The sequence below is a fragment of the Lepidochelys kempii genome, chromosome 7, assembly GCF_965140265.1.
Source record: "Lepidochelys kempii isolate rLepKem1 chromosome 7, rLepKem1.hap2, whole genome shotgun sequence".
Taxonomy (NCBI): domain Eukaryota; kingdom Metazoa; phylum Chordata; order Testudines; family Cheloniidae; genus Lepidochelys; species Lepidochelys kempii.
In genome coordinates, this window is record NC_133262.1 from 53,207,234 (window position 1) to 53,230,574 (window position 23,341).

Sequence of the window (23,341 nt, forward strand, 5' to 3'; positions counted from 1 at the left end):
TAATTATAGAGGTATAAAAGAAAGAATCAAAATCACTATCTGCCGGTGTAAGGTCCTTTTCTTACTGTGACAGTCTGAGGCCCTGTGCTTAGGCTAAGATCTTTGGCTAAGCAGCAGAGGCAGCCATAAGCTGGGAAGTGACCGGTCACATCCTCACATTCCAAACTAGTCACATTGAAATAAGGTGCTATTGGGCTGGTAGGAATACAATCCTGTCCTGATAATGCCTATCACCTCCAGAGAAAGGGAAGTGCCTAGAAGATGTAAAAGGAAGCTTAGTTTGATAGCATCCTGTCTGACAAGAACTCGCTTATCAATAGCTGGGATGTGAAATCCTCATTTCTTTGTTGTTCTATCACTGTAGTCCCCATTTCCCTATTGTTTGTCTGCATAATCTCTGTCTGGTTCTGTGATTGTTTCTGTCTGCTGTATAATTAATTTTGCTGGGTGTAAACTAATTAAGGTGGTAGGATATAATTGGTTACATAATCATGTTACAATATGCTAGGATTGGTTAGTTAAATTTCAGCAAAAGGATTGGTTAAGGTATAGCAAAGCAGAACTCAAGTTTTACTATATAGTCTGCAGTCAATCAGGAAGTGTGTGGGTGGGGGGGGAAATGGGAACAGGGAATGGGGGTGAGGAATTGGAATCATGTTTTGCTAAGGCGGGCGGAATGGGGACAGGGACACAGGTGTAAGGCTCTGTGGTGTCAGAGCTGGGAAGGGGGACACTAAGGAAGGAAACTGGAATCATGTTTGCTGGAAGTTCACCTCAGTAAACATCGAATTGTTTGCACCTTTGGACTTCGGGTATTGTTGCTTGCTCTCTGTTCATGCAAGAAGGACCAGGGAAGTGAGTGGGTGAAGGAATAAGCCCCCTAACATGCAGCACTGAAGATAAATGCACTGTGAACAAAAAGTGGAACCATCAAGTCTATTTTTCTTGTCCGAGCAGAGAGAGGGGAAAAAGAAAATGGCCTAAGAGGTGACTGCAGTAACACACAACCATGATGCAAGACTAAAGCTTTAAAAGTTGGGGCAGAGAAGGCAGATGTATACAGGAAGAGTGGAAAGTCAGGACTTCATGGAGAAGGCAGGAGAGGGAGTCAAGGATGAGGCTGGAAGCTGCAGGGCAGTTGTTGACTACAGGGGGGGGGGGAGAGGGGTGGGTTTAGTTTGATACAGTGGCTGCACAGGACACACCAAACTGTACACAGATGGAAAGGACGGGGGACGGAGAAATATTTGAGAGGCATCAGCAAAGAGGTGGTGAGTAGTTGATGAGATCAACTATGGAAAATATATAGAAAGAGGAGAGCAGGGAAACTGAGTACAGCAGGAATGGCCCTAGTAATTTTGCCGACCAGGGTGAGAAACATTTTCGGTGCTGTGCCCACTCCGAATTGGAATGGAAGGGGGGGAAAAGCTGAGCAGCAGAGCAATTCTGCACCCCATGAAAGTTGGCACCTCGGACAACTGCCCTGCTTGCCCGCCTCCCTGGGAGTCACAGAGGGAGATGTGATTGCAGTACATTAGGGAGAAGCTTCAGTACTGCTCACTTGTTTTAGCCAGGCGTTCTGTTGCACTGTCCTACCTTGGTTTTTTGTTTTTAACTTCATCTGCAGAGGTAGACTAGCGCTTTCATGTAGTGAACTCAAAATATAGGCAAAAAGAAAAGGAGTACTTGTGGCACCTTAGAGACTAACCAATTTATTTGAGCATAAGTTTTCGTGAGCTACAGCTCACTTCATCGGATGCATACTGTGGAAAATACAGAAGATGTTTGTTTTTATACACACAAATCATGAAAAAATGGGTGTTTATCACTACAAAAGGTTTTCTCTTCCCCCACCCACTCTCCTTACAATGTGTGATAATCAAGGTGGGCCATTTCCACCCCAAATCCAGGTTCCCCCCCCCACCCCAAACAAACCCACTCTCCTGTTGGTAATAGCTTATCTAAAGTGATCACTCTCCTTACAATGACAGGTTTCAGAGTTGGTCTGTATTCGCAAAAAGAAAATGCATCCGATGAAGTGAGCTGTAGCTCACGAAAGCATACGCTCATATAAATTGGTTAGTCTCTAAGGTGCCACAAGTACTCCTTTTCTTTCTCCTTACAATGTGTATGATAATCAAGGTGGGCCATTTCCAGCACAAATCCAGGGTTTAACAAGAACGTCTGAGTAAGGGTGTGTGTTGGGAAAACAAGGGGAAATAGGTTACCTTGCATAATGACTTAGTCACTCCCAGTCTCTATTCAAGCCTAAGTTAATTGTATCCAATTTGCAAATGAATTCCAATTCAGCAGTCTCTCACTGGAGTCTGGATTTGAAGTTTTGCTGTTGTAATATTGCAACTTTCATGTCTGTAATCGCGTGACCAGAGAGATTGAAGTGTTCTCTGACTGGTTTATGAATATTATAATTCTTGACATCTGATTTGTGTCCATTTATTCTTTTACGTAGAGACTGTCCAGTTTGACCAATGTACATGGCAGAGGGGCATTGCTGGAACATGATGGCATATATCACATTGGTAGATGTGCAGGTGAACGAGCCTCTGATAGTGTGGCTGATGTTATTAGGCCCTGTGATGGTGTTCCCTGAAAAGATACGTGGGCACAGTTGGCAACGGGCTTTGTTTCAAGGATAGGTTCCTGGGTTAGTGGTTCTGTTGTGTGGTATGTGGTTGCTGGTGAGTATTTGCATCAGGTTGGGGGGCTAGCTGTAGGCAAGGACTGGCCTGTCTCCCAAGATTTGTGAGAGTGTTGGGTCATCCTTCAGGATAGGTTGTAAATCCTTAATAATGCGTTGGAGGGGTTTTAGTTGGGGGCTGAAGGTGACGGCTAGTGGCGTTCTGTTATTTTCTTTGTTAGGCCTGTCCTGTAGTAGGAAACGGCCCACCTTGATCATCATACACATTGTAAGGAGAGTGATCACTTTACATAAGCTATTACCAGCAGGAGAGTGGGGTGGGGGAAGAGAAAACCTTTTGTAGTGATAAACACCCATTTTTTCATGATTTGTGTGTATAAAAACAAACATCTTCTGTATTTTCCACAGTATGCATCTGATGAAGAGCTGTAGCTCATGAAAGCTTATGCTCATATAAATTGGTTAGTCTCTAAGGTGCGACAAGTACTCCTTTTCTTTTTGCGAATACAGACTAACACGGCTGCTACTCTGAAACCTGTCAAGATATAGGATATCAGTACCTCATTTGTCCTGGCAAAGGTGTTTGGCTCAGTTGCCAACTCTTGCAATATTTGGCATTTTTCTTAAAGCTCCAGCTCCTGTAGTCGTGTGATCACACAAGAATCACAGCTTTCATTTTAAAAAAAAAAGTAAGTTTCTAGCCTTCATGGTTTCAGAGGAAAGTTTGAAAAGGTGGCTCCTAAAGGCTCAAACATATGATGATGAATAAAAAGAACCCAAAATATATTCCTTTTTGAGGGGGTGGTTCATGTTTTTTGAACACTTGGGGTTTGCAATACTTTAAAAGTTACTGAGTTTACAAGAGTGTTATAACAAGGTAGGGTGGGGAAGACAGCACTAAATAACTGGCTCTTGGGCATTATGTGTTTTAATACCAGTTCATTACACCAAGGAAAAGCAGATGGCAAAATAGAAGGAAATGCTCCGGTCCAGTCCAGGAAAGGAACTTCCCCAGCATGTTAGTTCTTTCTTGATTACATTTCCTTTCCCAGCATCTCGTTAATGAGAAACGTGACTAATATCAGCTCTTTCCTGGGACACTTGTACTACCTGGAGGCAGATCCTGCAGCATTCTGCTCCACCCATCCTGTGTGACCGCGTTGGCTCACTTTCCTGGCTACCATCTGGTGACCCCAGGAAGCAGTGGGTTTGGTGGTGTTTAGCTTTCTTGGCAGGTTTGCTTTGGAGGGTGACCAAACAGCAAACACTGAAGCCTCAGAGTGGGATTGTCAGAAGTACCTAAGGGCTTGTCTATACCGGGAAAACATTCCAGTGTAATCATACTAGTATAGGTAAACTGGTACAAACCCTCAGTGGACATTCTTATTGTGGAATAAGAGTGGCTTTTTTCCAGCATAGGACTGGTCTATAGCAGGAGTTACTCTGGAATAGCTATTGTGCTTTAAATTCACACGCTATATTAATCCAAATTAATTCTCAAGATTAGATAAACCCTTAGTTTGAACCCTTTCCCTATGTGATACAAGCTAACCTGAAACAGCCCCTCATCCTGGAGGAAAAGCATCTATAGGGGGAGTTATATCAGTATAACTAAAGCAGTTTAAATTCACTCTTACTGATGGCAAAGAGTCCTGTGGCACCCTATAGACTAATGCATCCAAGGAAGTGGGTATTCACCCACGAAAGCTTATACTCCAATACGTCTGTTAGTCTATAAGGTGCCACAGGACTCTTTGCCGCTTTTATAGGTCCAAACTAACACGGCTACCCCTCTGATACTTGACTCCTTACTGATAAAATTTACCACCCCATAGACAATCTTTCAGTGGCTTGGGAGCACAAATTCCACTGACTTTCAATGGAAGCTGTATCCTCAACTCCCTTAGGTGCTTCTGAAAAACCTCCCTTGATGAAAAGAAAAATAAAGCCCAAGTTTCTTCCAATTTGGAGAATGCAATGGAGGCCTGGACTGAGAGCCTGATCTGGAACCACAGCTTGTTATCAGCTGCTATAAGGTGGCAGGCACAAATTGTCAGTTGATGAACAACAGCTATCAAGTACCTGAGTTTTAGCTGTACCTGGGGAAGGAATCTTCTTTTAAGGAGAAGGGTGCACGGAAGAAAGGAGAGAAACTGGTTTACATGCTTATGAGAAAGAAGAACTGACAGCACTTTCTACTGATAGGCTCTGTGTGGGCAAGGTGTCATGCAAACACTCGCACCCCTCCACCCCAAGACAACCCAAGCACACAGCTATACCAATCCGTTTCAGTCCTGACCACCAGCAGCACCCCCTACAAAATCCCACCCCTCCACATAGCTCTGCCAATGCACTCTGGCCTGGACAGGTAGCTCCCTTGCCCAGCTATTCCAGTCCTGTCCCCAGCCTAAAAAGAGTTCCTAAACTGCAGACAGACAATTATATCAAATTGGACATTCCTTCTCTGTGGAGTCAGGACTTGACCCCTAATCCAGCTCCAGAATCTACAGCCCTCTTACCACTTGGGCACAAAGAGAAAGTCTGTGGCAGCTAATGGTAGCAGCATAGCAGGGGCCTTACTGCCTCTGTGAGCCAGCACTACTAGAGTGCAGCATCCCCCCTTCACATCCCTACAAAGCCAGTCCACTGTACCAGCACATCACCCTGTTTTAACCATGCACTACGACCCTAACCTCGAACATGGCCTGCTATTTCATCCCTAGGTCTCGAGAGGGTTCCTTCAATGCACCCCACACTCATAGAATATCAGGGTTGGAAGGGACCCCAGAAGGTCATCTAGTCCAACCCCCCTGCTCAAAGCAGGACCAATCCCCAACTAAACCATCCCAGCCAGGGCTTTGTCAAGCCTGACCTTAAAAACCTCTAAGGAAGGAGATTCCACCACCTCCCTAGGTAACGCATTCCAGTGCTTCACCACCCTCCTAGTGAAAAAGTTTTTCCTAATATCCAACCTAAACCTCCCCCACTGCAACTTGAGACCCTTACTCCTTGTTCTGTCACCTGCTACCACTGAGAACAGACTAGATCCATCCTCTTTGGAACCCCCTTTCAGGTAGTTGAAAGCAGCTATCAAATCCCCTCTCATTCTTCTCTTCTGCAGGCTAAACAATCCCAGTTCCCGCAGCCTCTCCTCATAAGTCATGTGTTCCAGCCCCCTCATCATTTTTGTTGCCCTCTGCTGGACTCTTTCCAATTTGTCCACATCCTTCTTGTAGTGTGGGGCCCAAAACTGGACACAGTACTCCAGATGAGGCCTCACCAATATCGAATAGAGGGGAATGATTATGTCCCTTGATCTGCTGGCAATGGCCCTACTTATACAGCCCAAAATGCCATTAGCTTTCTTGGCAATAAGGGCACACTGTTGACTCATATCCAGCTTCTCGTCCACTGTCACCCCTAGGTCCTTTTCTGCAGAACTGCTGCCTAGCCATTCAGTCCCTAGTCTGTAGCGGTGCATGGGATTCTTCCATCTTAAGTGCAGGAGTCTGCACTTGTCTTTGTTGAACCTCATCAGATTTCTTTTGGCCCAATCCTCTAATTTGCCTTGGGCCCTCTTTATCCTATCCCTACCCTCCAGCGTATCCTACCACTCCTCCCAGTTTAGTGTTGTCTGCAAACTTGCTGAGGGTGCAGTCCACGCCATCCTCCAGATCATTAACGAAGATATTGAACAAAACCGGCCCCAAGACTGACCCTTGGGGCACTCTGCTTGATACCGGCTGCCAACTAGACATGGAGCCATTAATCACTACCCACTAAGCCCGATGATCTAGCCAGCTTTCTATCCACCTTATAGTCCATTCATCCAGCCCATACTTTAACTTGCTGGCGAGAATATTGTGGGAGACCATATCAAAAGCTTTGCTAAAGTCAAGGAACAACATGTCCACTGCTTTCCCCTCATCCACAGAGCCAGTTATCTCATCATAGCAGGCAATTAGATTAGTCAGGCATGACTTGCCCTTGGTGAATCCATGCTGACTGTTCCTGATCACTTTCCTCTCCTCTAAGTGCTTCAGGATTGATTCCTTGAGGACCTGCTCCATGATTTTTCCAGAGACTGAGGTGAGGCTGACTGGCCTGTAGTTCCCTGGAGGGAGGGATAGCTCAGTGGTTTGAGCATTGGCCTGCTAAACCCAGGGTTGTGAGTTCAATCCTTGAGGGGCCCATTTAGGGATCAGGAGGCAAAAATTGGGGATTGGTTCTGCTTTGAGCAGGGGGTTGGACTAGATGACCTCCTGAGGTCCCTGCTAACCCTGATATTCTATGATTCTATGATCCCCCTTCTTCCCTTTTTTAAAGATGGGTACTACATTAGCCTTTTTCCAGTCATCCAGGACCTCCCCCGATCGCCATGAGTTTTCACAGATAATGGCCAATGGCTCTGCAATCACATCCGCCAACTCCTTTAGCACTCTCGGATGCAGCGCATCAGGCTCCATGGACTTGTGCTTGACCAGCTTTTCTAAATAGTCCCAAACCACTTCTTTCTCCACAGAGGGTTGGTCACCTCCTCCCCATGCTCCGCTGCTCAATGCAGTAGTCTGGGAGCTGACCTTGTTTGTGAAGATAGAGGCAAAAAAAGCATTGAGTACATTAGCTTTTTCCACATCCTCTGTCACTAGGTTGCCTCCTTCATTCAGTAAGGGGCCCACACTTTCCTTGACTTTCTTCTTGTTGCTAACATACCTGAAGAAACCCTTCTTGTTACTCTTAATATCACTTGCTAGCTGCAACTCCAAGTGTGATTTGGACTTCCTGATTTCACTCCTGCATCCCCAAGCAATATTTTTATACTCTTCCCTGGTCATTTGTCCAATCTTCCACTTCTTGTAAGCTTCTTTTTTGTGTTTAAGATCAGCAAGCATTTCACTGTTAAGCCAAGCTGGTTGCCTGCCATATTTACTATTCTTTCTACACATCGGGATGGTTTGTCCCTGTAACCTCAATAAGGATTCTTTAAAATACAGCCAGCTCTCCTGGACTCCTTTCCCCCTCATGTTATTCTCCCAGGGGATCCTGCCCATCAGTTCTCTGAGGTTGTCAAAGTCTGCTTTTCTGAAGTCCAGGGTTCGTATTCTGCTGCTCTGCTTTCTTCCCTGTGTCAGGATCCTGAACTTGACCATCTCATGGTCACTGCCTCTCAGGTTCCCATCCACTTTTGCTTCCCCTACTAATTCTTCCCGGTTTGTGAGCAGCAAGTCAAGAAGAGCTCTGCCTCTAGTTGGTGCCTCCAGCACTTGCACCAGGAAATTGCACTGACCAGCTATTCTAGGTCCTGATCTTTCCTGAGCAGAGATCACCAATCACAATTCATGGTGCCAGATTTTATGACAATCTGCCTTGTGGAAAAAGTCTTTAAGCCCAGAACAGAAAGACAATCAGCGTTTCCTACTTTTGGCAGAAGGCAGCATGGCAGAGAAAACAGAGGGGGAAAACAAAGGGAGTTTCCTCCCACTCTACTCAGAGCTGAACAAAATCAAAGCGGCAGCTGCGAGCTCCCTCACAATCACTGCTTGTCGCCACCAGTAGGCATGGTGCTGAGACAGCTGCTTCCCCTGAAGGGGGGCTCTTGCGTCAGTATGCCCCGAAGACAGCCACAGCCACTACTGGCTGTCACTGGCTAGGGAGATCAGGCACTTCCCATGATCTTTACCAGAGATATTGTGAAGGCCAAGACTATAACAGGGTTCAAAAAAGAACTAGATAAGTTCATGGAGGATAGGTCCATCAATGGCTATTAGCTAGGATAGGCAGGGATGGCGTCCCTAGTCTCTGTTTGCCAGAAGTTGGAATGGGCGACAGGGGATGGATCACTTGATGATTACCTGTTCTGTTCATTCCCTCTGGGACACCTGGCATTGGCCATTGTCAGAAGACAGGATACTGGGCTAGGTGGAACTTTGGTCTGACCCAGTAGGGCCGTTCTTATGCAACTTCACAGTGAAGCCACTCAGACAGTGCTAAGTGCTCAGAGTGTGAGCCAGGCTGATCAGCTTGCTTCACTGGAGTCACACCAGGGAGGAATGTGGTCTGGTGCACATTAGTTATTAGTGAAAAACCAGAACTTTCCGTCCAATATCGGGTGATCCCAGCAAATCAAAAGGTCCCCCCTTATGCCCCGCACTCTTAACATGCTGGGAATGAATAGCCAACGCTATTCACGGGAGCTCCTGCATGATCCTAGGAAGAACTGGGCCTGCAACACATTCAAGTATATTAGAGTCTGACCGGGCCTTTTTGGTTTTGTAGCAGCGGTGAACAGCAGTGACCTCATCACCACAAGGAACAGGAAATTCTGAGGGGTTATGTCACACAGGGAAAATAAAGGGATCGAGGAGCAGGATTCTTCTTCCCTACAGTCAAAGCTTCCATTCTCCCCCCTTCTTCCATTCCTGCCTCGCCCCCACTCTCCTTTCCAAGTGAAGCCAAAAGCTGTACTAGGAGGGACAAGGTTCCTTGCTACCCCCCTCCTTCAGCAGCACTCAAAGAGATACCGCTGCCTCCCCTCTGTGCTCTTGGGGGGCAGGTGTGCTGCCCCATGCAAGGCAGTGCTACAGCAAGGAAGCTGCTGAAATCCCATTTCAGGTCTCACTGAAACCAAACTTCTCAGCTTAAACCCATCACTCCCAGCACACAATCACACACAGTGCTAGCTTTGCGCCTGTGCCTTTAAGAGCACAGTTTACAGAAGCATGTTTAAGCCAAAGATTTAGCAACTTCAAAAACAAAGGTACTGCAGCCAACTCTTTCATTGATCCCCAGTGCACCATCTGTCTGAGCTCCCATCTCTCTTGGGGATCCATGGAATGTGTCACGGCTATTGGGGATTAGAGTGTCTTCACATAACCTTACCCTTTTCTCATCCTTCCAAAAGCTTTTCTCATGTTTTGAAAGCAGAGTAGAAATTTGGAAGATTTTTTTGATGGGGGGAGGCAAGGGGACAAAGCAGTCTGACTAGCTTCCCACATCCTCTCTCTCTCTGACTTTCCTAAAGCATTCCATACCCATGTAGTAATGCCGCCTAAACAAAGAAAAACAGGAGGTCACCAAAAGCCAACAAAGTTCAGCCATCTCCAACTGGAGATGGTTACGTTATAGACTATTGCTTCACAGAGACTGCTAGTACACCCACGGCCTTATCAAAGGTCATATCAACAACACACCCACACTCTATACTTTGTGACTTCTAAATCTCCATGGAGACAAATATACAAAATGGAAACAATTACATCACCCCATAGGATGTGAGCAACGCTGTCTAAGGAAACCTTGGGAAAGTTGATACATGTGGCTGGCTGTTTCAGCCATCACCTGAATGTTGCTATTCACTCTCAGAAGTAACTAGAACATGTTTCTGCAGGTTATGTCTTATTTAAGACAAAGCAAAATTCACTGTTCTGTTGTTAAGTTTACACAATTTTTGGTTAAAGGAGCCTTAAACCTTAAATTAACCTTAAACCTGAATCTTCCACTTAGATTTTTTGGGGATGTTCTAATATTTCTGCCTCAAAGTAGGAAGAGAGGATCCTTTGAGAAATGGGCCAGATCACCTGGAAACTACTGCAGCTTAGAACACTCTTGAAGCTGCTCTCACAGCCCATTTTATCTGCTTATTATTATTTGAATACAGACATGCCTAAAAGCACAAACTGAGATCAGAGCCCCACTGTGCTGGCACTTCACATAGTAAGAGACAGACCCTGCCCCAAAGAGCTTGCACTCTAAATTGGCAAGACAGACAAAGGATGGGGGAAAGGAAGTGTTAGTCCCCATTGTATAGATTGGGAAACTGAGGCACAAAGCGACTACGTGACTTGCCCAAGGTCATCCATGGAGTCTGTGGCAGGGCCAGGAATTTAACCCAGATCTCCCCAGTTCTGACTCAGTACCTTAACCAGCAAGTCATCCTTCCTCTCCTATTGGGATCCCTATGAAACAGGGAAATGAAGCACAGAGGGCAGGTGGTTCTGGTGGTTTCATCCTTTCCACTGGAGGGGAAAAAGGGATTCCACTGGAAACAGATGTTGAATGTGACACCCTTGAGAAGCACAAGTGAAATAATTGAGCAAATACACCCGTTATTTCCATCCTCCAAAGTTAACAGTCACACCCAACACAGAACTACATCAGCTAGCTGACCCATCGCTACTGGAGGGTTACAGGCTTTTTTGGTAAAAGCTGGTTTTATCATCACTCTATGATGGGATACATATGCAACCACGGCTATAACTCTCTAGGACTAAACATCCCACAGTCTTAGCTATTCATTTGAATGATTGCTCTCTGTACATCCTAAGATGGACCTCTTGGAGACAATGAGAATCTTCTTCAAGGGGTTTTGGATCAGGCCCTAAATGAACCACATATAGTTGTGTATGTAATATGGGACCAAAACTGTTCATTCTGTGTAAGGCCCCCACACTCATATACACAAGAACTATGCTTCTGGCAGAGTAAAAAGCCACCCCAAAACACATGCTATCTATTCTGCAAGTGAACAAATGAAAGTTCTATAACTATTGCTAGGAATAATTTACTCATTTTTAATTATGAGTAAGTTATAATGATTAATGACACTTAGTTGCTTCTAAGATTCTGCATGTCCAACAAAAACCATCTACTCACCCAACAAAAGTAAAATATAATAACTTGTACAATGATGTTGGTAAAAAGTTAAGTCATCATTTCATTAGGCCTATGCTGGTAAAATTCTTGAAAGTTTTGCAAGGCTGGTATAGACAGCATGTTCTGCTCAGAGTATGATATGGATAAAAAAACCCACTTGCAACAGGCAACAATGCAACTATGAACTCTAATTTGCTATTCCACACACAGAGCCGCAAGTTAGCTAACTTGGCACGTTTGCCATATTTCCGGGAGAAATTAGCATTCTCAAGTTGACATTGCAGTCACAGTGTCTATGCTGCAAAGTATCACTTGCAGCAGTCAGTCACTGAAAGGGGTACAGACAAAACCGTATTAAAAGCCGGTGCTATTCGTGTCATTAGTCTCTTTTTCTTGGCAGACTGGCTCAAGACATTTAAAGAGGTGCTGGCAAAGTCAGTGGGCTCTTCTGATTATGGTTTGGATTGCAGAACTCTTCCCTCATTGTGCCAGTTTGTCCTGCTCACATACTAAAGGATAGAGGGTGATTTTATCCAGTGCCTCAATTTGTTAAGACTGCCGCAGCCGGCTTCACTTTTAACCAGGTTCTAAGAAGAGAGTGATGACAAACCTGATGTGAAGATTAAGCCTAGAGACATTGGAAGTAACCTTTTAATCCAGGGATGCCCATATTTTGCCAGGACGTATCCAATGGGGTCCCACAGCTGTCTGGCCTAGATCTGGTACTATTCAATATTTTCATTCGTGACTTTGATAATGGAGTGGAGAGTACGCTTATAAAACTTGCAGAAGACACCAAGCTGGGAGGGGTTGCAAGCATTTTGGAGGACAGGATTAGAATTCAAAGTGACCTTGATAAATTGGAGAACTAATTGGTCTGAAATCAACAAGATGAAATTCAATAGGGACACATGCAAAATACTTTACTTAGAGAGAAAAATCAGGTGTACACATACAAAATGGGGAATAACTGACTAGGCAGTAGTACCACTGAAAAGGATGTGGGGGTTAGAGTAGATCAAAAATGGAATCTGAGCCAAAAATATGATGCTGTTGCAAAAAAGACAAATATTCTGGGGTGTGTTAACAGGAGTGTCTTATGTAAGAAATGGGAGGTAACTGTTCTGCTCTACTCAGCACTAGTGAGGCCTCAAGATCATGAAATCATAGAATCATAGAATATCAGGGTTGGAAAAGACCTCAGGAGGTCATCCAGTCCAACCCCCTGCTCAAAGCAGGGCCAATCCCCAACTAAATCATCCCAGCCAGGGCTTTGTCAAGCCTGACCTTAAAAATATCTAAGGAAGGAGATTCCACCACCTCCCTAGGTATGGAGTATCATTTCCAATTCTGAGTACCAAACTTCAGCAAAGATGTGGACAAATTGGAGGGAGTCCAGGGGAGAGCAACAAAAATTATAAAAACAACAAGAAGTCCGGTGGCACCTTAAAGACTAACAGATTTATTTGGGCATAAGCTTTTGTGGGTAAAAAACCCACTTCTTCAGATGCATGGAATGAAAATTACAGATGCAGGCATTATTATACTGACACATGAAGAGAAGGGAGTTGCCTCACAAGTGGAGAACCAGTGCTGACAGGGCCAATTCGATTAGGGTGTATGTAGTCCACGCCCAATAATTGATGAGGAGGTGTCAATTCCAGGAGAGAGAAGTTGCTTTTGTAGTGAGCCAGCCACTATAAAAATTATAAAAGGTTTAGAAAACCTGACCTGTGAGGAAAGGTTAAAAAAATGGTCATTTAATCTTGAGAAGAGAAGACTGAGGGGGGACCTGATAACAGTCTTCAAATGTGGTAAGGGCTGTCATAAAGAGGACAGGAATCAATTGTTCTCAAAGTCCACTGAAGGTAGGAAAACAAGAAAGCAGCAAGGGAGATTTAGGTTGGAAAGTAGAAAATGCTTTCTAACTTTACTATAAGGTTAGTTAAGCTCTGTAACAAGGGAGGTTGTGGAATCCCCATCATTGGAGGTTTTTAAGAACAGGTTAGACCCTGGGTGGGTGGTCTGGGTTGGTCTGGTATACTTGGCCCTGCCTCAATGACCTCTCCTGATCCCCTCCAGCCCTCCATGTCTCGGAGAGCTGCATCAACAGGCAGTTGGGAGCTGAGGGCAGAAAAATCAAAGGGGCACACCCTTTGTTTGCTTTCACTTAGAGCTTTCTTTACAAGCAAATAGAAACTGCTTGCCTGAGTTCTTAAGCAATAAAAACCTGCGGTTGAACCTGGATCAAAACTCTTTCATCCTGCGCATACAGGAACAAGACAGTCGAGGGCTGCACTTCAGGACTACACAGTCCCTACTCTGTCTATTAAGGGGTTTATATTGTGCTCATCACCAGAGTTCCTGAGAGCCCCTTGGTCTCCCCCTGCTTTAAACTGAAAAGAATCCACACCTCTCAGCATTTTTAAGTGATTTACAAAGCAGAGAGAGGCTGGTGGCAAAGCAACTATGCAGGTAAGTTCAACAGCCAGTATAAGCTCAGCAATAGTTCTCGCATAGCCTTGGATTTAGTTCTTGCTTCATTTAGGAGAGGAAGCATTAGCCAAGCACCTGGGTTATCCTTGCTTTTACAGAACTGCTGGGGGATCTTTAGTACTTCGAGAGTCATGTCTACCCACCTCTTCCAAAGGATGGAGTTTATACAATATTCTGTAGTGCTGCAATGTAGTATCAGAGCATGCTACAAGACTAGTCCAAGCCAAGGTGGCCAAGTCACAAGCTCCAGCTCTGAACTTCTCCAGTGTTTGGAGGTAGGAAAGCGTGAATCCAAGTGGTTTGGGCCCCAACTCTCCATAACACTCACAGGATAGAGACCCACCAGAGAACCCACAGCCCAGAGGTGGGCAAACTACACCCCGCAGGCTATTTTAAGCCACCCCACAAGCCGCACCATGCAGCTCAGCCGCGCTCAGCCATGGCGCTGGGCCTGGGCTGCTCTGCACAGTTCGGCCCAGCTCTGGCCGAGGCCGCACCACATGGTTCAGCCCCCCGCTTTGGCCAGGGAGCAGGGCCAAGGGCCACACACATGCAGCTCAGCCCCACTCCAGCCAGGGCACAGGGTCCGGGGCCTCACCACATGGCTCCGGGAAGCTGCAGCATGGCCACGGTCCAGCTTCTATGCACTCCAATGGGAGCTGCAGAGGTGGTGCATGCGGATGGGGCAGCATGCAGAGCTGCCTTGCCGTGCCTCTGTATAGGAGCCGGAGAAGGGACATGCCACTGCTTCCAGGAGCCGCTTGAGATAAGTGCGACTTGGAGCCTGCACCCCCTGAGCCTCTCCCCATGCCCCAACCGCTTGCCCCCATTCCCCTCCTACTCTCCAAATCCCTTGATCCCAGCCCAAAGCACCCTTCTTCACCCCAAACCTCTCATCCCCAGCCCTACCCCAGAGCCCGCACTCCCAGCCAGAACCTGCACCTCTTCCTGCACCCCTGCCCCAGCCCTGATCCCCCTCCCACCCTCCGAACCCCTCAGTCCCAGCCCAGAGCACACTCCTGCACCCCAAACTCCTCATCTCCAGCCCCATCCCAGAGCCTGCACCCCAAACCCCAATTCTGTGAGCATTCATGGCCCGCCATATAATTTCTGTTCCCCGATGTGGCCCTTGGGCCAAAAAGTTTGCCCACCCCTGCCACAACCATAATGTCCACCTCTGCCTTATCCCCTCCCAACCTAACATTTGTCCTACCAGCTTGTGTGGCTTGCAGCAGCTTTACTTGTCTCAGCCACTTGAGGAGTTGGCTGGGGGGAGTGCTACAGCAAGTTCTGGACATCAGCTGCTAGCCTACCGTGAACACTGATCCCCACAGCTTGGCAGGGAACAGGGAAAAAGATGAGATCCAGGACAGCTCCTGGGCAAACAGCTCCTAGTTACTGCATCAAGATGGTCTTATTCTATATGAAGGCTCATTTTGTGGTACAAGTTTACCACATAAATGTAGCAGGACAAATCAGTATTTTCCTGGTTACATAATGAACTATTCTCACATATTCTAATTTTGCTAGAAAAAACCCTCAAATATGGGAAGTTCTAGGGCCAGATTCTGATCTGTTATACCGGTGCAAATCCAGAGCAATTCCTCTGATTTCACTGCAGTTACTCCACATTTACACAAGTGTAACAATCTGAATTTGGCTCACAAAATTCTTTGGGGACTGGACACAAGGGGACACGTGATACCGGGACCCTGCTAACAGAGCCAAATCACAGCCGCAGGCAGAGGCTGAAAATAACATTGGGAAATTTTGTTTTTAAAGCTGTCAACCCCCAAGGCTTATTTGTACCTCCTGGCATGAAACAAAACAAAGGCTGCTCCTCCCCGCCACAAATGGACAGTGATGCAAAATGGACACATTATCTTTGTATAGGATGGGTTATAACACTTAGGCCAAGTGTTATACACTCCAAGACATTTAGGCTTCTAGCTTCCATGGAGTTCCATGAAAGTTAGGAGCCAAAATACCTTTGAGGATTGGGCCTTCGTGTATTAAGTCTGGCCCCACTTAGTGCATTTTGCCACGCCAATAAAGGGGGAAGGTACTAATGGGAGTTGGATGTCTACATCCCATTGACTTCCAAAGGAACCTCACCGCCTTTCTCCCCTAAAATTGACTGAAATTGAACTGAAACAGGCCACAGTGTGCTTCAAAAGCTGTGCCCAGGAATGGGCTACGCATACCACAAAGGAATTGAAAGGGTGGCACTCCCCCATCTCCAAAGCTTTCCCATTAGTCAGTGTCCCTGCATTTTTAGCGTAAATGAGTCATTGTGAGAATGAATCATTTGTCCCCTACCCTGCCTAGGGGCCTCTCTTATCTAGGAAAGCCAACAAGCTTAGTAATGGTTAAGATTAAAGTGCTCAGACTGTTATTTATGGCCTATATTCTGTTATATACACATATACAGACACAGTCCCTGCCCCTAACAGCTCACCATTGGCAAGTCATTTAGAAAAGCTCTGGGTATGGAAATTATATGGCAGGCCATGAATGCTCACAAAATTGGGGCTTGGAGTGCGGGAGGGGGCTCCAGCTGGGGGTGCGGGCTCTGGAGTGGGGCTGGGGATAAGGAGTTGGGGGGTGCAGGAGGGTGCTCTTGGCTGGGACCAAGGGGTTTGAGGGCCGGAGGAGGTCAGGGGTGCAGGCTCTGGGTGGCGCTTACCTCAAGCAGCTCCAGAAAGCAGTGGCATGTCCCCAATACAGCTCCTACACGGAGGAGTGGCCAGGCAGCTCTGCACGGTGCTACCCATGCAGCTCCCATTGGCCGCGCTTCCCGGGCAATGGGAGCTGCAGGGGCGAAGCTTGGGGCGGGGGCAGCGTGCGGGGGACACACAGGAGCCGGGGGTGGGAGGGAGGAACATGCCACTGCTTCCAGGAGCTGCATGGAGCAGGCAAGCCCCCAAACCCACTCCCGGCTAGAGCACCAGAGCAGGGCAAGCCCCGGACCCCCACTCCCTTATGGGAGCTCAAGGGCCGGATTAAAACGTCCGGAGGGCCGGATGTGGCCCCAGGCTGTAGTGTTCCCGCCCTGACCTAGAACAATTCTGAGGCTATAGAATGATGACTGGGACCTAATGACATTCCAGGCTACGCCACGTTCCAAAGCTAGTCTGAGGCTGCTAGCTCCTTGAGGCAGGGCCTGTCTCTCACTAGGCCTGACAAGTGCCTAGCACATCCTGGGCAGTACGGCAAAAATGAGTACAAAGAAAAAACAAGGCTCTTTCTAAACACAGCTCATCATGCACCACATCAAGCCTTGTTAGAGCTCAGCTGGTCCACAACAGAGTTCAGAATAAGGACTAGCTCAGTCTCCCTCACAGAGATCATAGAATCATAGAACATTAGTGTTGGAAGAGACCTCAGGAGGTCGTCATCTAGTCCACCCCCTGCTCAAAGCAGGATCAATCCCAACTAAATCAGCCTAGCCAGGGCTTCTGTGAAGCTGGGCCTTAAAAACCTAGCACTATCACAGCTAGTCTGCTCGCTCTTTTAAGATTTGAGGCCATTGTTCCCACTGAAATCAGCTGGAGCTAGAGGTGCTTAGCACTGCTGAGAATCAGGTCATATGCCACTCTGGGACAGGGCACAGTGAGGAAACAACAAATAGCGCAAGCCCATTATTACTTACCTGGGGTTCAGAAGCCAGATTCATCTTGTATGGATTGGGCTTTCCTTCCTCTGTCACCAGAGGGGACCAGACTTTGGATTCTGTTCTGCAATACAGGAACGTTAATGATGGTTAATTTGATAGTTTCTTCCCTGGGTTCAGTTATGGGGATTCAGTTAAATGTTTTTTAAACCATTCAGAAACAGGACTCTCCGCAACACCAGGGAAGGGCAAGGGCTGGAAAATATTCCACACAAAATACTGGAAAAGTCAACCTGCATGGGTGGATTGTGGTGGGGAGGAAGGAGGAAGAAAACTGCAGTGTACTGAAAACTGTTAAAATTACAAGCTCTCCCCTTAAAATCCTAAGGGGTTTCCTTGTCCTGCTTGCAGGCTAGGGGGCTCTGAAGGAAGCATGCAGTCTGTGTTCTCAGTCAGTCTGCAGAGATTCAACACAGAATGAGGCATGCCTCTGTTTTAACCAGGGAACAGCTTGCTTTGTCTCGCTCTGTTTTTGGCTACAGTATGTTTTTCTGGAGTCTTAGAAGTAAAGTAGTGTTATATTGCAACCTTCCAGCTAGAGTACTTTATGTTTTCATTTCAATTCTCTCTGTATATGCCACATACATAACAAATTCAAGAACCATTTGCTAGTGAATCCTGCATTAAGTGACCAACTCCAAAGACGGACAAAAAAAGGTGGCATAATAGAGGTGGGCTGAGAACTTCCTTTAAAACTGGAGGGGAGCCTATAAAAGACTAGATCTTATTGACTTGATACCAAAAATGTGTTTTTATATAAAAAAACCCAAATATTTAAAACCCTTTGAAATATGGCATTTTAGCATAAGAACATGAAGTGTTACATAGAACTGTACAAAGTGCAGAAACTCCTGCACACAAAGTCTCCTGATTTGATCACATGTTCTATGGTATTTGGCATTTAAAAAAAAGAAAAAGAAAAACCAGCTCCTGGATTCAAGTGATTACATGAAGCTCCCAGCTTTCATTAAGATAAAAGGTAAGTTTCTAGTCCTCATGGTTGAGGAGAAAAGCTTGAAAATGTGACACCACCACCCAAGGCAAATAAATACTCCAGATTGATTATGTTTTAAATTCATGGTTTTTGTGGGACTGACTCATGCTTTCTGAGTGCTTGTGGTTGCGAAGCAGTTCTGCCAATCAGCTAGGAGATGGTGCTACTGTGCCTGGGCACAATTCTTGATAGCTGGAGTCGGGGGGGAGAAGTTAAACACTATGAAATGGCTTGGGGACCTAGGTTAGGGTGATCCCTTATTAAGAGGGAGAGGGCTTACAACCACAGACTCATTGTATAGAAGAGAGGAAGGCACCAGATGGAAGAGTTCTGATCCAGCTCTGAATGCGTTTGCGTCAGACCCATCCCTAGCTTGGTCATTACTGACCTAATGAGCTGGGGATGTGATGAAGAAGCATTTCTGCCAACAGAAGTTACTAGAATTTGCAACAACAATGGCCAGAAGTCATTCCAGCAAATGTTCCAGCAACGCGTGATAAACAGTAAGCGTACATCTACCCTGCAACAACAGACCATTGGCATGGCTGAGTTTAGCCCCAAGAGCCTGGGCCAGCCAGTGGGGCTAAAAATTGCAGTGTAGACATTTTGTGGTCGGGCTGGGGGAAGCCCCACGAGGGGGTTGGGTCTCAGAGCCTGGGCTCCAGCCCAAGCCCTAATGTCTACACTGCTATTTTTATCCTTACAGCCTGTGCCCTGTGAGCCCAAGTCAGTTGACCCAGGCTCTGAGACTAGTGCCATGGGTTTTTTATTGCAGTGTAGACATACCCCAAGTGCCTGACGGTGTGACCTTTATTCATGGGAGCAGTTCCTTGGACTTCAGTGTGATAACCCACATGAGTAAGGGCTGTCTGAGCCATTAGGAATAGCTGGGAGGCAGTACTATTCATGTATTTTCTTCAGGCACATCTTGAATACACAGAGTATGTGTTATATCCCTATGCTGGCCTGCCCTAAATTCTAATCTTTTTGTATATAAAAAGAGTGTTACTGTTGAACAAACAGATGCCTCTTGAGGGCTTATAAAATGATTTGTCAGACTCCATCCGTGGATAGAGTGAGAACTGCAAGGACCAAGCGCGCCCAGGGAGAAAGCCTGGAGAGTGGACCCAGCTATATGTATTTCCACTCACTAACTGTGGATTGACTGGACTATTTGCAAGTTCCCGCAAAACAGCCTGCAGTGCAAATAAAGATTAGGAACACAGTAGCCCCTAAGTTTTAAAAGATCTTAAAACATAGATTAAAGACAAACTAATGATTATGGCTCAGGACATAGTCATCCACATTCCTGGGCCTGAGAAATCTTAAGCATGCCACTTTAATTCTCTGTGCCTCATCCTTCCCATCTGTAAAATGGCATATATTTCACTGCCCCATCGAGATGTTGTGAGGCTTATATTTGTTAATGTTATATGTGGAATTATTTTCTGAAAAATTTCCCCAATTTTTTAAAATTTAAAATTGTTGAAAACATTTTAAAAACATTTCTGTCAGTTCAAGAACTGGCTTAAAAAAGGGGGGAAATTGTGGCAATTTCACTGAGATTTTTGCAATTTTTACTCAAATTTGGAAATTCCACATGGCTGATAAACCCTTCTGAAGCGTTTTAAAAGATGTGTCCTGTTCTGACAGGAACCATTTTGCATTTGCAGTGGCAAACTCTACCTTTTAGATACCTAATTGCCCAACCGCACCCACAAATTAGATCCTTGAGTACTGAAATAGGAGGATTTACACATGCAATTAATATAGCGGTTGGGAACAAACCTCTTTAAAAATCAGGCCTTTAATCAGAAGTGCAAAACAGAAGAGGGTCACATTCACACAGGGCCACATTAATTGCAGAGGAAATACCATGGACTTACACAAGGGATGAATTTGGCCCATATCATTTAACAAGCCGGTTCCCATTGCCATTCAGTTTAAAAAAAAAAACCTACACGCTCACCGCTCTTTCTTCTCCCTTAGCGATGGAGAGCTCGCCTGGGTATAGCATTTGCCTCCTGTTAATATCTATTGTACACGGAACATTAAACATTAGAAATCCAATACACTGGAAATGCCTTGTGTGGAGAAGTAGAAAGTCAGTCGCACGTGACAGTTTAGTGCAGTCTGCAACCTGCAATCCAGGGATAGAGAACCTCTTTCTACAAGGTAGGGTAGTTTAAAAAAAAAAAGACATTGTTCCATTGCAAGGGTCCATCTGAAGTGCTAATACATCACCACCTGGCTTATCTGAGAGAGTTGGCTTTTAATGGGCGTTTTGGGCACCCAAAAAATACAGAATGAAGTTTGCTATACAGCCTGACCAAAATACAACCACCTCTGAGATGGAGGTTGGCAGTCAACCAGTGCACAGTACTGGGGATGGAGAAGTTTTGGCCAGAAGACAGAACCTACCCCAAAGAAAGAAATAAGATCTTTAATGATAATATAGACCAGATGGGACCTCTATTTTCATCTCACCTGAAAAACAAAAATTGCATGGAATTAAAATAACCTACCCAGAATGGATGAAAATATGAATATGAACCCTAGCTGCAAATCTGTAGGTATTTCAAATGATTCTTGGACCATTAAAGACATCCTTTGATACCAGTTATCACTGGTGCTAAATCCCAATAAGACTGGCCTAGTTCCAATACCTAGTTCTCCAAACTCTCAGGAATAACATGTTTTCCTGCATCAGATTCAGACTGCCAAAATATGGGAGCATTAAGATGCTTTACAAGGCAAAGTTCTCTTCAGCAGAGCTTGGCAAACATTTTTTGGCAAAGAGTAATTTCAACAAAAAGTTCATTTTTGAGGGCTCTGAAGCTTTGCAAATTCGGGTGGAATTTAACAAAATAGCTTTGGATTAATTTTTTTTTTTTTTTAAGTTTTAGAAAAAAAGTCAAAACAGTTCATTTTGACCATTTCGGAACATTTTGTTTTCATTTTTTCATTTCAAAACAGTATTGCATTTTGAAATTTGGCCAAAGTAAAACAGACACAAACACGTGCACATGCACACGCGCGCACACACACACACACACGGGTGAAAAACAAAATCACCAAACTGAAATGAAAGACTTGGGGGGAAACATTGTTTCAAGTCAACCCAAATGTTTCAAGCAACTCGAAACAATTTTTCTTTATTTTGAGGGGGGATTTTTTGAGCTAACTAAAAGTTTTTAAAAAATCTATTCTCTTTAATTTTTTTCCAGTTTGGTCCCTAGACCAAATAATCAATTGTTCACTCAGCCCTAATCTTCAAGGCAGGCCATATATCAACATGAGACAAAATTCTCCCCTCTGAGTCAGTGGATCCAACTGACATTGCACTGCACCTACAACACACAGGTTTCAGAGTAACAGCCATGTTAGTCTGTATCTGCAAAAAGAAAAGGAGTACTTGTGGCACCTTAGAGACTAACCAATTTATTTGAGCACGAGCTTTCGTGAGCTACAGCTCACTTCATCGGATGCATACCGTGGAAACTGCAGCAGACTTTATATACATACAGAGATCATAAAACAATACCTCCTCCCACCCCACTGTCCTGCTGGTAATAGCAGCAGGACAGTGGTAATTACCAGGTAATTACCAGCAGGACAGTGGGGTGGGAGGAGGTATTGTTTTATGATCTCTGTATGTATATAAAGTCTGCTGCAGTTTCCACGGTATGCATCCGATGAAGTGAGCTGTAGCTCACGAAAGCTCGTGCTCAAATAAATTGGTTAGTCTCTAAGGTGCCACAAGTACTCCTTTTCTTTCTACAACACACAGGACTTCTTGCTCCATGCAAGAGATGAGACAGCAGAGAGCCTAGCTCAGGTTCACAGACCACAGAAGTAACTTTGGCATTAAAGATGTAAACTACTTTACGCAACTATCAGATTTGCCTTCACATTAAAGAGAAAACATTTTGGTTTCCAAGTCTGCAATCATCCCAATTTGTCACTGGATATAAATATTAACAGCAAGGTCACCCCCAGCTTTACTTTCTATCCAAGTTAAAAGTTATCCAAACAAAAAGGTTAAATAGTCAACATTTTTATCCCCTTGTGGCCAGTGAGGATAAAGTTTCCCTTTGTCTTTGCAACAGCTGCTACAAAATTCTTCACTCAATCACTCAGTGAGCAATTCACAGCACCAGATAAGGGGTGAAGAGGAGAGAATTTAGCACTAACAGGTTTTAAGGAGTGAATTCTTCTAACAGATTTAAGTGAAGTCCTCTCCAGCTACACACTAGACAGTATATAAATAAAGTCTATGAAGTTGGATGACTGGTTAGATTAGTAATAGGCAACAAGAGCCTCTCACTAATAAGTAAAAACAACTAGGAGTCCTTGTGGCACCTTAGAGACTAACAAATTTATTTGGGCATAAGCTTTTGTGGGCTAGAACCCACTTCATCAGATGCATGGAATGAAAAATTAAGTAGGCAGGTGTAAATATACAGCACATGAAAAGAAGGGAGAGGGGCAGATTTACTTTCTCACTTCAAACCCTGGGCTGAAAGCAACCAAATAAAATCTCAAAGAAATAACCAAAGTGCTAACACAAGAAAGTTCCTGGCACAGTACAAGACTTAATACAGCTGTCCTGTCCCTTTCTGGGGTGGAAGCTGAGTGTGTGAGAAGACAGAAGATACCCTCCCTCTCAAACATTTTTAGAAGGGAGGTTTAACAAGCTGTGAAAGGTGCTGGTTTGATGGCTAAGCACAGTCACCTTCAGGGCATGATGTAAGCCTGTTTAACCAGGCTTTCAATCAGCATCATGGCAAACTGTGAGCCCCAGGGTACAGATATGAGGCAGTAACTTTTGAGTCATTCATTGTATGGCTGACTCACTGTCGTACAT

At 45.2% G+C, this 23,341-nt stretch overlaps 1 protein-coding gene across 4 annotated transcripts in view; it reads right to left on the minus strand.

The window, feature by feature from the left end:
• The window catches only part of PDLIM1 (PDZ and LIM domain 1), a 92,185-nt gene that overhangs the window by 19,546 nt on the left and 49,298 nt on the right, over positions 1-23,341 (minus strand). For all 4 annotated transcript variants that reach the window (XM_073352760.1, XM_073352764.1, XM_073352761.1 and 1 more), the window contains exon 3: positions 17,460-17,544. In XM_073352760.1, coding sequence (XP_073208861.1) covers positions 17,460-17,544 — 85 coding nt within the window. The remainder of the gene's footprint in view (positions 1-17,459; positions 17,545-23,341) is intronic.